Source organism: Phocoena sinus, chromosome 3 (assembly GCF_008692025.1).
Source record: "Phocoena sinus isolate mPhoSin1 chromosome 3, mPhoSin1.pri, whole genome shotgun sequence".
Taxonomy (NCBI): domain Eukaryota; kingdom Metazoa; phylum Chordata; class Mammalia; order Artiodactyla; family Phocoenidae; genus Phocoena; species Phocoena sinus.
In genome coordinates this window covers 106,707,769-106,722,942 of record NC_045765.1, presented here as the reverse complement: position 1 = coordinate 106,722,942, position 15,174 = coordinate 106,707,769, and the positions used below count along the sequence as shown (strand labels likewise).

General features: G+C 38.4%; 1 protein-coding gene across 6 annotated transcripts in view; it reads left to right on the top strand.

Annotated features, from left to right (window-relative positions):
* The window catches only part of VCAN (versican), a 114,642-nt gene that overhangs the window by 86,953 nt on the left and 12,515 nt on the right, over positions 1 to 15,174 (top strand). For all 6 annotated transcript variants that reach the window (XM_032625424.1, XM_032625426.1, XM_032625422.1 and 3 more), the window contains 2 exons: positions 490 to 648; positions 1,913 to 1,995. In XM_032625424.1, the coding sequence (XP_032481315.1) occupies positions 490 to 648; positions 1,913 to 1,995 (242 nt within the window). The remainder of the gene's footprint in view (positions 1 to 489; positions 649 to 1,912; positions 1,996 to 15,174) is intronic.

Sequence of the window (15,174 nt, the reverse complement as noted above, 5' to 3'; positions counted from 1 at the left end):
AGCTCTCTCTTCGGGAAGTGGGAAAGGACTATTTCCAGAGCCTTTGAAGTCCTTAAGCAAATAGAGCATTCATAATCCTTTTAACCAGAATTCTTATCTTATCACTTGAATGATGCTCTTTAGAAAAGTTGTGTTGGCAAGGAATTAGCCCCAATTGCTTCACAAGTGAGTCAGTAGACACTGCAGTCTAAGGAGGTTTTGAATGGCCCCTTTTCCAGTTTTTCTCCTGCTGAAACTGGCTTTCATCAGGGAAAGAGCAGTTCGATAGTGCCTTTCCAGTCCTAAGATGTATTGCCACCCACTTGGCAGGAATAATTTGGGCTCTCTTTATCATAATTTCTTTTGTCATCATGACCAAAATTTGTGAATCCCTTGCTTCGAGGACGTTGCATTGATATTGGCTTGAGTCTTCTATGAACTTTTGGATGGGTGAATCAAGTCTGAATGACATAGATGAGTTTAATAAGCCCCTGCCTTGTTTCTTCCCAGACACAGAGACATGTGACTATGGCTGGCACAAATTTCAAGGGCAGTGCTACAAGTACTTTGCCCATCGACGTACGTGGGATGCAGCTGAACGGGAATGCCGTCTGCAGGGCGCCCATCTCACAAGCATTCTGTCTCATGAAGAACAAATGTTTGTGAATCGTATGTACCAAATATACATGGGTTTTCTGAAGCTTCGTTCATTCTTACCACCTTCTTAGTTTTTCCTGTATCTAACTGAAAACAAATAGCTTTCTCAGTTGTGACTCAACTTATTAAATCCTTCATCTGTGAACTAAAATCACCTCTACTACATGAGCCCCCTACTTTGAAAAACATTCAACTGTAACATAGGAAGGCATTTCATGGTTTGCCAGCAGTAATAGTTGAAACAGCATGCTATAGGTCAAATCATATGAAATTACTATTTGATCATATTTTGACTTAAAGAAATGACCACCTCTTATGTTTCCAGTCTAATTCTTCCCAGGCTTTTGGTCTCTGTTTTGAATATGTACATATGCTGTCTAAAGTAAAAGAGAAAATTGCTTTCAGTTATTTTTATCCCAGTAATTAAAATTGAATTATAAATAGCACCCTAATCTTATCCTCTGTGCATAATTGGTTCTCATCCAAGTTTCTAATTATTTTAGACCATAGAAAGTGGGCCTCATATTAAGCACATGAATTGAGGGAGACTGAAAGCTAATGAAACTTATTAACAGAGCTGTTTAATAACTCCTTAGACTATAGCGAAGAGAGGAGGGCAGCTAGCTTGTAGGTAGAAAATATGTAGACATTTTTTGCTCATGAAGCATTGTTTGATGCTCTGTTAAATATGTTCTCGTGATGCCTGCTATCTCTTAGAAGTTTGTTAATTTGCAATCTGAGTAGAGGTTCATTTAACTTTTTTTCATGGTGTCTTTGCCTGTGACTCATTTCATGGTGAAAGTAATTATTTTTGAGGAAGTTTTGCAGATCTGTCCAGTCTAGGTGTTCACCATTAAAAATGCTTTGAGAAGAAACATGTGGCTTCCAAAATGAGGCTAGCATGGGTGAGATCTGTCACATTTTATTGGTTCACTGAATTTTTGCCAATTGCACAGTTTAATAAAAAGTAAGTGGAAAGTTTGTATCATGAGTAAAGATGGGAAAAAATGCTTAATTGTCGTGCACTGCTAGGGAAATAATTGTCCGTGTCTGATATTTTAATGTTTCACGATATTTGCAAACTAGCTTTTTGGTTTAAAACACATTGGGCAGAAGAACAAAAGATAGTTAGACCATGAAAGATTTTTATGAGCAACTAAACAGAAATCCAGCCAGAAAAGAGGATGCATGATTCATGCCAAAAATAGTTTGCTTTGATACATTTCGTCCATATGTGGGAAAGATAATAAAATGTCTGTGTCGTTCCCCTTCTCAGGTGTGGGCCATGATTATCAGTGGATAGGCCTCAATGACAAGATGTTTGAACATGACTTCCGTTGGACCGATGGCAGCACACTGGTAAGTTACTGATGAGAATGACGCTGATTCTAGAACTTGGTACTGTGTGTCGATTGCAGAGGCACAAGAGACTGGAGACCAGTTAAATATCTTGCTCAGGGTCACTCAGTGAACTAGACGGGGGTTAAAAATAGAGGTAGTTCCCTGAGAACTGATCCATCTACCAGTGCTCCAGTCAAGGTGGCTTTCTTAAAAGAAGAGTGTATCCGATTTCCATTGAACCCGTAAACCGCAGGCTCAGCAGAATTGCCTCCGGTCTGTATTTCAGATGGTTATCTTTGTTTTGTATAGCTTCAAAGCAAAAAGGAAAATAATACACATAAGAGAAAATGTCCTTTAAAAAAATACCTTTTCTTCTTACATAATTGCCCTGGAAGTCTGCTGTAAGGCATGGCTCATTTTTATCCAAGCAAACATGCTCATTTTTTACATCTTAAAAAAGATTGTTGAATTATGATCTTGTAAATTTCTTTCCATTCACTCTGCTGACTAATTATGTGGTTTTTTAGCTTTTTCTACTTCTTGAAGAAAGGAATGATTTGATACCCACATCCTTGAGTAAGCTACAATAAGGTTCTTAAGTCAGGATGGGTGAAGCTGTTTTGAGTCACTACTAGTAAATACACAAGTCTAATTCTTTAGAACTAGTTCAAGTGTGGTTAGCTATAGTGGTGGTTCTGGGCTCGGGCTGTTCATTAGAATCACCTGGGGATTTAATTTAAAATTTGGTGAGCATAATTTAAAAACTGGTGTCTAATTTAAATTTAAAATTTAATTTTAAATTTAAAATTTAAAAACTGGTGAGCATAATTTAAAAACTGGTGTCTAGGCCTCAGCTCAAATTCATTAAAGCAGAACCTCTGGCAGCTATATTTTCTAAGTGTTCCCTGTGTGATTCTAAAACGCAGACAGAGTTGCGATCCACTGGGCTAGACAGTTAAGTGTAAATTCAATTCTAACTTAGATAAACAAAAGGAAGACTTGAAAATAAGCACGCACAAAAAGAGTTTAAAAATTAAGTTTCATTCATTACTGCCATTCATCTGGATTTAATGAGTTTGGCAAAACGTAAAGTTCATTCTAGAACAGAAGCCAAACGAATAATTGTTTTCAGAAGTTCTGCTCTGCCTGTTCAGGAAAGCTTCTCTGTGCTCTCCTGGACGTGCCCCTCAGTTTATGTCTGTGTCACTAGTGCTTTGCACTCATTTATTCTCCACAGTAACTTTAAGAGAGGCATTAAGCGTTTTATAGGTAAGGCAAGGGATGGTCAGTTAGGCTAAGCTATTTGCCCACAGTCACAACGCTATTAAGTGGTGAAGCCGTAGGCTTTCTCCTAGCTGGCACCTCCTTGACTTTAAAAAGGGTATCCGTTATCACATTTTGCCTTTAGGAACCCTAAAATAAAGCCTGGCTTGCCCTTTCTCTGTCATCACTCCGTATGTTCAGTCAGCACTGTTTGTCATTTGTGTGCATAAGTAGATTATTTGGCAAGATGCAGAAAAAGTAGGGAAAGCAGATTGTTCATAAAGTATATTCCCCGTAAGGTATAGGATTACATCTCCTACATCAATAGTCTCATTTTCTTCTAATTGTCCTGGGTGGATGGTATATCTGCAATTGTTGTATCTGTATGTTTTCATTTTGCTGAAATGAATAATAATTTCAGGGAGATAATTTTGGTCAGATTAGTAGTGGTTGGTATAGCATGACTTCTTATGTATTCATTTTAATTGAAGATAGACAATTTTGTTTTTACTAATTTAATTTATAAGTGAACATAAAAATTAAAAGGGTTTTTTCCTTTATATTACAGATAGTTAAGACTTTTTATAATTTTATTAATGTATATTATAAAGTATAGGCATTTAGTCAGTTTTCCCTTGTTGAATGGAGGCTTCATTCCTGTGGGAGAAATTAGGTCTAGGATACCCGCTGTTAAGTCTTCCTCCCAAAGACTTTCCCTTATAAGTGGTCCAGTAAAAGTACAGGTTCTTGTGAGCTGTAGTGCAGAAGCTAGAATGCCAAGGACTCAGGTGGCCAGTTGCAGTTGCTACTTCCTTGTGCCTTGCAGACCTGGACCACGACTTATCTCAAAGTGTAACTGTTGGCTGGGTGCCTGTATGGTCCTGCCCTGAGCCTAAAATAGTTGCATTTGCCGCAGTGAAGTGAATGTAAAGTCTGTCATTTGCAACATACTGACCTGATAGGCCAAGTCCCTGACTGTTTCCAGTCTGTCCTTGGTTATATAGAACTGATTTGTATATTTTCATTCTCAGCATTTTTCTGTTTTACTAGATGTCTATTCTGGTCTCTCCAGTAGCAATTCAGCTCTTCAGAGAAGTGGTTCTCTTGCCTGCTTTTTATTTCGGAAGGTGTGTAGGATAAGGCCCTATGCCCCCTGTGAGCTTGGTTAATGGAACTGAATATTGGCTTATAGCTGGCAGATGAGTGAGGTCTGTAAATTATCTTAGGGAATTTATCTTGCCTGTCAGGTGCCATCCAGGTGTGCTTGATTTCATCAGATGTCATTATTCCACTATGCTGAAGCAAGCCAACTCATTTTTTTGTCTGTGTCCATTAATTTTTAACGGACTGTGCTGTGAAATATACTGTGAAAAAAATAACTTAATTACAATTTCCATAGTCTAGACTGGTCCTAAATTTGGTAAATAAGTGGGCATTGCACTTTGTCGAAGGAGAAATATTGATCTTCCTATGAGATTTTCAGAGGAAGATAACGTAACCTAAGATAGATAACTATACAACATAAACAAGAAACTTACCCTTAATTAATTCACATTTTCTAAGGAACCTAAGGGTTATGGAGAGAGCACCAAGGAAGGGCCTCAATGTGAAGAGGGCAGCAAATGAATTACATACACAAGGCAAAGTTTATCAAAGAAAGGACACAAGTAAATCCAGGAAAAACTCTGATGGACCCTTGGTTTCTTCTTAATTCACTCTTTGTGTAAAATAAAAGTGTGCTAAGGAGTGTCCTTAGCTTTGAATATTTTGGAACAGAAGAGACCATCTGCCCAACAGCCTGTCTCCCTCCCATTTGACTGATCTCTGGCCCACTTTCTGCTTTTCTAACCACGCTTGCCTCCATCCCTTGCTTTCAGAGACAGCCTAGGTGTCTCTTAAACTTGTTTGTAGTTCTCTCTGCAGCCACCATCCCCTTAACAGGTTCCATATGTGCTCAGGCCTTTGAATAAAATAGTTCTCCTTTGTTTCGCTGTTTACTCCAAGTGTCTTGCTTTTGAAAATATCCCTAATAGTAAACTCTTCATCGGGAAAAGCAGTATCTGCTTACAATTGGGAATGGTGTTAACTTGACTGCCTGCAATTTCAAGAACTTTGTTTATGTTTTAGAGTGATTTCTCCCCTCTCCCCTCCACCCCCATTTTTTGTTTGAAAGGTTTATTAGAGCTTATCCTTCTTGGGAGGTAGAGCAGTATTAATACAAAAAGAACCTTTGATATTTACTGTATGTTATCTTTTGTTATTCAGTCTTAGAGTAAAAATAAATAAGTTAATATTAGGTCTCAATTTCAATCAGTTATTTTCTTGAAATAATTAAACTTTGCTTCCAATAAATTTGTAGTGTATCGTATTTAATACAATTATCCTTTATAGCTAGACTAATTCAATTTATATGCTTATACTAAATTAATAATTTTATTTGGCCAAGTTATCTACTTTGCCCTTATTCTTCAGATTCTGATGGATTCATACCACATTATTGGTTTCTATAATTGGATGTTGATATCACTAATAAAATGCCAAATTCTCGCTTTTATTGGATCTTTAAAATCTTTTTTATTCTTTATTTGGCATGTTTACCCAGTAAATTTCACGAAAGTATACTCATGAACAAAATTGGTTCTAGCCTTACCCTTGTGATTTCTATTAAGGTTATTTTCTCTTAACACATTTCAGTTTTCACTTTGTCACTTGATTTCCTACTAAGCAGTCACATTTCAGTTTGTCCTTTGGTTTTCTACTCACCGGTCATTCTTTAACTTGACTATAGATTTCTAACAGCAAAATGCCCCAAGTGCTTATTAGAAAGCCTGACAAATAACTTCAATAATGAATTACTTTACTTGTCACCCAAGTAATGTCTTCAAAGACACTAAGTTAAACCATCCAAGTTAAATACACATTAAACCTGGCGAACTTGAACAAACATTTCTTATCTAGCTTCTGTACTATTAGCTGACTTTTAAGTTCTTTCTTTAACCTATTGTTAAATGAATGACTAGTCTGAAGTGTTTTCCCCTAGATCTGTTTTTCAGTGCCTGTGACCTTCCTCTCCCCTTGCTCTGAATTCTTGTTACTCCCTTTTTAATTCTGCAAATGTCTTCCTCTTGCCTTCAGTATAAAATTCTGTACTTATTATCAAGGCATACCAAGCCCACTTACTCCATCTGCTACTTCCTAAGCTGTCTCATCTCAAAATACCCACAGTTCCAGGAATAAGCCATGACATCTCACTTCTGCTGGTCTTTGCATCCACTCGCCCTCGTGCTTAGAATGTTCTCACCCCTTGTCCTAATTTCATTTGATAAATGTTTGAATATCTTGCTTAGCCAAGAGTCACCTTCTTCCAGGAAGCCTTCCTAGCTGGGTGTGACTAAGAGCTCCTTCTCTGTGTTCTAGAAGCCCTTTGTACCCTCTTCCCATCCTACCACTGGCCTCTGTAGTGTTAATTTCCTGACACTGAGCTTTCTGAGGCAGGGATTAACTTTCATCTCTATTTTTTCTGCACCTAGCAGAGTGGTTGACAAAAATAGATATTTGAATGATAATCAATATCCATACATTGCTCAAATTCACTTTGTTATCTTTTCAATCCTGAAAGGACCAAATAAGTCTTTTGGCTGAATCTCTATATGACAATTCTTGTTTATCTAAATTAAATATTTTATTTAAAGTTGTATCAGTATGAAAAACATTAAAACATAATAGGTGGTACTTCAAATATGATGAAAAGAAAACAAATGTTTCTCAGAAACAGAAGTATGTAGTGGAGCATAACGCATGTTACAAAAGTTATTAACCCAAAGGAAAACAGATGTTCCTACTGGAAATGATGACAGTTTTGTCCATGGTTGTCCCAAGAATACATAAGCTTTGGGAAGAGGAGATGGAAAGCAAACTTTTCAAAGGTTTAAGTTATATCAGGGCAGATTTTCCATGAAGTTTTAGGAAACTGACAATTACTCAAAACTTTGACTTTATTAAACCTTATTATCCAAATCCAAAATGTAGTGAAACAAGCAGAAGGAAATCTCACTCCTAAGTGTTCTCAGCTCATTTCATTTTTTATAGGTTGCTTGACCAAGGATGACTTGGTTGCCTAAGGTTGGACAGGTCTTCCCTTATTTATCCACTATCTGAGTCTGTTCTTTCAAGCACAGAGGGAGCCAGACATCAGGGAACACTATGGAATCATTTATGTTTCTCCACCTATATACACCCTGGCAAAATCTTTTTTTTTATTTTTTTTTTTGCGTTATGCGGACCTCTCACTGTTGTGGCCTCTACCGTTGCGGAGCGCAGGCTCTGGACGCGCAGGCTTAGCGGCCATGGCTCACGGGCCCAGCTGCTCTGCAGCCTGTGGGATCTTCCCGGACCAGGGCACGAACCCGCGTCCCCTGAATCGGCAGGCGGACTCTCAACCACTGCGCCACCAGGGAAGCCCTGGCAAGGTCATTTTTACAACTTGCTTTTCAACTACAGACTGTGGTGTGTCCATGGACAGCACAGTTAGGGAGATATTGGAAACCAGTAGGTGCCTTAATCACACTACTTTTTATAACATGACTCCCTAACCAATGGTTTAAAATCAAGCTGTGGACCTCAGAGATTTAAAGCTGTTACCGTCTTGCCCCCTCCTCTCCCTGAGCCCCAGGAATAAGATTCTCGCAGTGGCAATTCTCCCGAGGTCTGTATTGCTCCCTTCTGTGTTCTCTTTAGTGAGCTCCCGCAGCACCTCAAAGCTCAACCCTCACCACTGGGGATCGGATGCTTCAGTGGATCAGATGAAGTTACTTCAAAGGAAAATGTCACCTTAGGTTGCGTTGTCCAGAGGTTGAGGATTGAGTAGAACTGACAATCCAGTTCTCTTTTAAAAATGTTGAGGAGCTTTAGGAAAGTTTGATTTGTAAGGAAAAAAACAACCAAAAAAACCTCTGACTTTATCCTAATACATTAAAAAGAACATTTTCTACATCTCTTTTACATTTTCCATCTGTCAACTCTATTTTGTCAGCACTCAGTGTCAACCCATGCAAGGCTGCTGGCTTGTCAGCTTCCTGGGAAGTAGTCACGGCCTTCTCACTCTCCAGTGTCCTGTTTGGAGAAAACAGAGACTTCCTTTCCTCTGCACTTTCTGGATCTAGTCAGAAAGTTCTCAAACAAGTAACTAATTCACAGATCCTTAAATGTCTTATTTTCTAGCTCTAACCAACTTATCTTGCCCCTTGTTAGTTAGAATATAGATTCCAAAAGGCTAACTAATAGCCTTTGTGCTTAAAAAATGCTACTTGAAAAATATATTTCTGGAAGATAACTGAAATTGGCTTTTTTTTTTTTTTTCACTTTGATAAACATGGTCGAGCATTGGCAAACTGGCACACCTATAATTTGGGACACCCACTTGCCCTCCTGGTTATGCTGCAGAATTAATGAAGGAAAATAGCCAAATTGGATGTGGAATTGACTTTAAATCCAGAGACCCATTTTCTCCTTTCATAAATAAACAGTCTGTCAAGCAAAGTATGGTGAGAAAAAAAACAGCAATAAAGAAATAGCCCTTAACCCAGGAAGAGACACCTAAAAAGGAGTAACTCGCAGGCCATAAACCATTATTCTTTTTTCTGCAGGAATGTATTATTATTACCCTTTTATAGACACAAAGGTTCATATCCTCCTCCCTCTCCCAGATGTCTTGGACATTGAAAAGAGAATCAAGAGTATTAACTAATTCCCTGTGTTTTCTAAGCTGGTTTGTAGGTTTGAAGGATTGCGAATGATTTGGCAGAAAACAATGATGCAAAACAAAACCCCCGGGGCTTCCCTGGTGGTACAGTGGTTGAGAGTCCGCCTGCCGATGCAGGGGACATGGGTTCGTGCCCCTGTCCGGGAAGATCCCACATGCCGCGGAGCAGCTGGGCCTGTGAGCCATGGCCGCTGAGCCTGTGCGTCCGGAGCCTGTGCTCCGCAACGGGAGAGGCCACAATAGTGAGAGGCCCACGTACCGCAAAAAAAAAAAAAAAAAAAAACCCAAACCAAAACCTTAAGTTTTACTTTTTCTACCTGAAAATCTTAGAAGACTTCCTGTAAAGTGTGTGCAGATGGGTGTGTGTTGGCTGTGCTGTGGTTTTAGCTCCAAGTCAAATGCCACTTCTCTGTGAGCAAGTCACACTGCATATCAACATTAATTTAATTATGTTAAATCTCACAGCCTTCATTAGATTAATCTAAAAGCCAAGGAAAACATATGCTGTTTCTTCATTCTTTAGCACATTACTCACCAGTAGAAGAATTTTCAGTTTCTTTTCTGAAAGACCATTGAGCTCTTAGTGAACATTTTTACTTGTGTTGCAGTTCACTTTGATTTGAAACCAAGAACTGGTTCTTCTGATTCTTCACATAAAACATATCGAGCCATAGTGTAGTTCTAGAACACAAAACCCTCATCTCCGCCTTTCCCTTCCTTGAGTGCAGATGGCTATTGACGGGCAAGCAGCTGGAAGAACAATATTTACCCACCACTGGAAAATCATTTCATATTTGACAAGATTCTCCTCGAAAAAAAGAAGAATTTATCAACGTGGTAGTTCCTTTTCACAGATGCTTTTCCAACAGTGCTCTGTGAAACCTTAAAAATCACACATGGTTATTTAAATGTAATTGCTAATTAGTTTAAGGCAATGCATAACCATGGAAAAGGCCAAGAAAATGTTGAATGGGTTTGGCAGTTTCAAGTTGCATTTGGATCGTGAACACTTCCTGACTGAAGACCTGTACAAACAAACTTGGGGCGAAGGAACCCACTGGCACCATTCATGGTGGGGATTAAATGCAAGTGGCTTAGTGGGGCTGTGCCTGGGACCCCGTCTCCAAGTGCTCTCAGAGTGGGAGGAACTCACATCCTTTGGAAACTGCTGTGGATAATTACGACTTTGTAGGGCAGTGAGCTCATGCTATTACACAAGATTAGTGCTGTGCTCCAGAGCTGGCAGATTGTCTCTCCCGCACAGAGATTTGCCAGCTAGGAAAATAGTGGGCATATTGCCACTTTCACAGCTATCAGGAGACCCCGAGTTAGTTTTTTTCCCTTCGACATATTCATGTTTGTAGGATCCCACTCCAGGCTGCCAGCCTTGGGCAGTGACACCAAAACAAACGTCTCTTTCTCCTTTAAAACAAAGCTGCTCTTTTCCTTTTGGTTGTTCAACTAAAAGACAACAGCCAAACCATAACCTCCTTTAAAACATAAATAAACAAGGACCCAGGCCAGAGTAACCCGCAGCAAGTACGCAGATCAGAGGAGGGTATATTTCTACCTTGCAGTGAGGTCATTTGCCCCAACAATTTAAAGAAAACAAAATTAAATATAATCCCCCACAGACTGCAAACAAATGCCTCTTGTGACCACAGCCATCGAGGGAAAAAAGGCATTTTAAAGTTAACACATGTTTTGATTTCTCTAATAAGCAGTCCTTCTAAGCTCCCGGCAGATAACTGTTTGACCTGTGTTCTGAAAGGTGAGGGCCGGGGGATAAACTCAGAGTGGTTATTCCGAGTTCTTTATTTAGTGCAAAGGTGGTTTCTTATCAGCATATGTTTCAAAAGGGTAAGCCGTCCTCTAGGGACTGTGTTTTCTATTTGGAGTTTGCTTTTATCCTTTGGTGGTTATCTGCTTACCCCTGGCATCGGCTGCATTTGGATGTTATTTGTGGCCATGTGAGTACAGCAGTGGCGCTACCGGTTCCAGGTGATAAAAGGAGTTTGAACACAGAGAAGTCAGCTTTTAGTACAGGTGTCATGTTTTTATAGCTAATCTGCATAAGTTTTTACCTAAAAACAGACTAAATCACACGCAGACATTAATTGTGTGCGTTGGTGTTTATTTATGATCTGCCCTGTCCTAAGGAGTTTAGGTGGCCATTGTAGATGTGGCTTTGCTTCTGATGCAGCTTCACTGTTGATGCAAAGCATCTGATAGTTTTAAAAGGACAAATAGAAAAAAATATATATTGTAGTCGAACGTTTTAGTCAACTAGAAAATTCAGATTATAGCTACATTGGCCTGTAGCTAAATAGAATGGGATTGGTAAATACTGTTTAGCTGAGGTCTATCTTTTAGCAAAGTGTTCTCTTCTTACTTTTCCTCACAAAACTGAGGGAACATATCACAGATAATCCTTTAATCTTTTTTTCCATATGGAGGAAATAATCATGGTTTGGGATGGGGCGGGGGTGGGGGGGACGTCTACATTGCTTTGTTAACGGTGACTTAGTTGGTAATTCAAAATCTAATAATGGATGGATATCACCACCTAGTGGCCATATAGTATTTTGCGTTTCAAAACTTCACATTCCCAGAACTCCACTTAGGTCTCTGAAGGAAGAATATTCTCTGTGAATTAAGTCCCTATAGCTTTGGGTTTTAAAATTCTAGTATGAATTGCATTATATCATGAACCAGAAAGTTAAATGTGAAATGAGATGATTTTTCAAATGCAGCGTAAAGCTAATACATGGAGTCACATGCTTAGTAAAATCCTAGCAACTGAGGTAAGCATTGAGACCAATCTTTCCCGTATCTTCACTTTATACACAGTAATAGCAGTGGAAAGTTTTCCTTGGCTGGTTCCCTTGGCATGTGAACCTAGAGGACATTTTTGGTTTTCTTATGAAAATTTTTTTACAGTGAATTAAATCAGCAGTGTTTGGGGGAATAGAGAGTAGGTAGAAAGCAGAGACTGGACTGTTCATGGAAAAAAACTCCAAATTATAGCTTGAAGCCTTAAATTCTCCCAACAATTACCATAATATATTATGTCAGAGCATGGCTTTACTGGACAAATGTCAAGAGCGGTTTTTATCAATGGAATGTGTGCGGTTAATTGTTTAAACATACTTGGCAAAACTCATAATAGTTCTAAAACATAAAACCTTTAATTGGCCGTTTACGATAATCTAAATTACAGTGAATTTTAAAGAATAAAAGGTGACTCAATCTAAGCTGAAAAACTATAAGTAAATATGTGGGTAGGTACAAGGTCGATGATAGAGTGGGCCCTTGGCAGATGCAGATTCAAGATTTGTAGTTTCAGATATACATGAGAGACCCTGAAGATCCACAAATATGAAATATTTCGTACTTTTTGCTCAGGCACAAATTTGGACTGTACCCAATGGCTGGCTAGTATGTAAAAATCGTTCAATTAGCTGGCAAGTTTGTCCAATGGACAGCTCAGTTTTCCCATCTCTAGGGGTCTGTTGATGTTTATTCTACTAACTATTTAACCATTTTGGACCTTCTCTATTGTATTTATGGTGGGGACCTCTCTGCTACACAGGTCTGTGTGAACAAGGGCATTCCCAAAGGTCTATCCTAGATATATCCTTCCCTGTTGCCAAGAAATACTGTATTTGTAGGGGTGTGTGTATGTGTGTGTGACGGTAGTAAATCTCAAATTTGTGTCCCACAAAAAGATGAACTTAAATTTTATCTAGTGTGTGAAAATTCCATTTTCTTTTTATTAGAGAGGAAAAGAAACCAAGAGATTCTAAACAGAATGTCTAACTGTTTAGAACTAGTTAGTGCCCATCGATTATCCTTTATAACTATTTGACCAAATTAAATCATAAAATCTCAATGAAAAGAATTTGAAATGTGTCAAATATTATGGAGAAGGGCTAGTTATCAACTAAGTTTTGATAAGTCCAGTTGCTTTGAAAACTTCTTAGTTTTAAATTCTGATAAAAGGGATTCAAAAACAAAACCCTTTCATGTTCCGGGGATTCTTTCTCTACTAGAGGTTGAAGCATGACCTTATTATCTTCAGGGTTTTGAATTTTGAATTGACATTATCTTCTAAAGACAAAAAAAAATCTTGATGTGGAAAAGCAAATACTATTTTGGAATGTTGCATGAAGGGTAAGTCATTCTACGGTTCAAGAGCCTTCCATGATCCAGCCTTTTCTTTTCACCATCCAGCTGTTTGCATATTTCCTCATAAATCGATTTGCTTATATATGTATCGTATAAAGGACCAGCTGGGACGTGACTGTCACAGCAGTTGACTGACTAATACTGGATGGTCTCGTTTCCTTTCTTGAACTGAAAGCAGTGCTCAAAGCTGAACCAAGCAAACTCCTTTTGTAAAGCAAAACAAAGTACCTGATTTATTTTTAAATCTTGTGTATTTCCGAAATAATGCTTTTTAAAAACCGAAGTATAGTTGATTTACAATGTTGTGTTACTTTCAAGCGTACAGCAAAATAACTCAGTTATATGTGTGTGTGTGTGTGTATTCTTTTTCAGATTCTTTTCCATTATAGGTTATTACAAGGTAGTGAACATAGTACCCTGTGCTATCCAGTAGGTCCTTGCTCTTTATTTTATATACAGTAGTGTATATCTCTTAATCCCAAACTCCTAATTTATCCCTCCCCGCCCTTTCCCCTTTGGTAACCATAAGTTTCTTTTCTATGTCTGCGAGTCTATGAAATAACACTTCTTTCACCTTAGAAAAAAGACAGTGATCCACCTCTAGTTCAATTACATTAGAGTTTTATCTTCCATTAGTTTTGTACATGCTTGTGATACTAGTTGTCTGCTGATCATGGTGGTGTGTATTTTAAAGATAAAAGATCATCTGGTATCTCTGAATGACAGTTGGGACTCCTAGATACTGTATAATCAGAGTCACCTTGAAAGGATGTAAACCCTGTCTGACTTTAGTAGATTGCTGGTAACTTTCAAAAGCAGAGACCCTACCCCCCATCCCCAAACACAACACACACCTTTTCCCTCCCTGTATGTTGATTGAATTAAGTTGGAGACTTTGCAAAGAGCTGGGAAGGAGAGAATAACTCTTCAGCCATTCTGCTTGAGACACCTAAGTCAAGTTTGTCTTAGATCTGTGGAACTGAGGTCACTCTCCGAGAGTAGGGAATATTGGCAGGCAGGGGAGTCCCGTGTGCTCTAGAAGACCTGCAGGATAATTCTCCGCTTTTATGTTAATATAAGACAGAAGTAAATTTTTGACAATAAAATACAGATTATTTGGAATAAAATAATCTAAGCATTTGTAAAGTTTGATAAATTGTAATGAATAACTTCAGTCTGCTCCGACTTTGTCCTCTCAATATTAGGATTGGTTCAAAATGAATTCTCTGGTTTGTGGAGACAATTTTCATTCAAGAGAATGGTACTTAGCTGTTAGATTTTGGCCAGGATTTTAAAAATCATTTTATGCTTTTGGCAGCTAACTTGCTTGAATCTGATTGGGGGGAAAGGAAAGAGAAAACAATAATTGAAAAGTTAATAAATCCAGTTTAGTTGAAATGGTTGTCTTTTGGGGCACTTTTTTTTTTTTTCTTCACATACAGAGAGGTAATCATTTAATTGGAACACTATAAGTAACTTTTTCATATAGTGTACAGCATTAAGCAGTTCATACTAGGTATAAAAAATTACCTCTTAATAAAATGCATGTTTGTTATAGAACATGTAGATAAGTTTACATCTGAGCTGGCTTTCCTTTACATCAACTATGTGACTTTTATGTCATAATTTTCTCTGCCGTCAAAAGAGAACAAAAATGCACAGTAATCTAGGGGTTTCTTTTCAGACATGGGATTGATCTAATTCTGGTCTCTGGGGGAAACAACGAGAGTTCAAGGTTTGGAATGGAGAACATGAGTCTCTGAGACAAAAACAGGCTAAATCAGCATTTATTTTTGTCAACAGTGTTAAAGTGAATTCTCCCCAAGCCATGCTAGCTTTTTGGAATAATTTCAGTTTGCCCATCCAGCCCTAGAAGAGGGTCGACCTGGGCTAGATCACCCAGGATGTTTGCTTATAATTCCAGCGAGGAGAAAAAAAATCCAGATGGGAGCAGAGAATTTTTCTCTGCTCATTCCAAGAGTCTA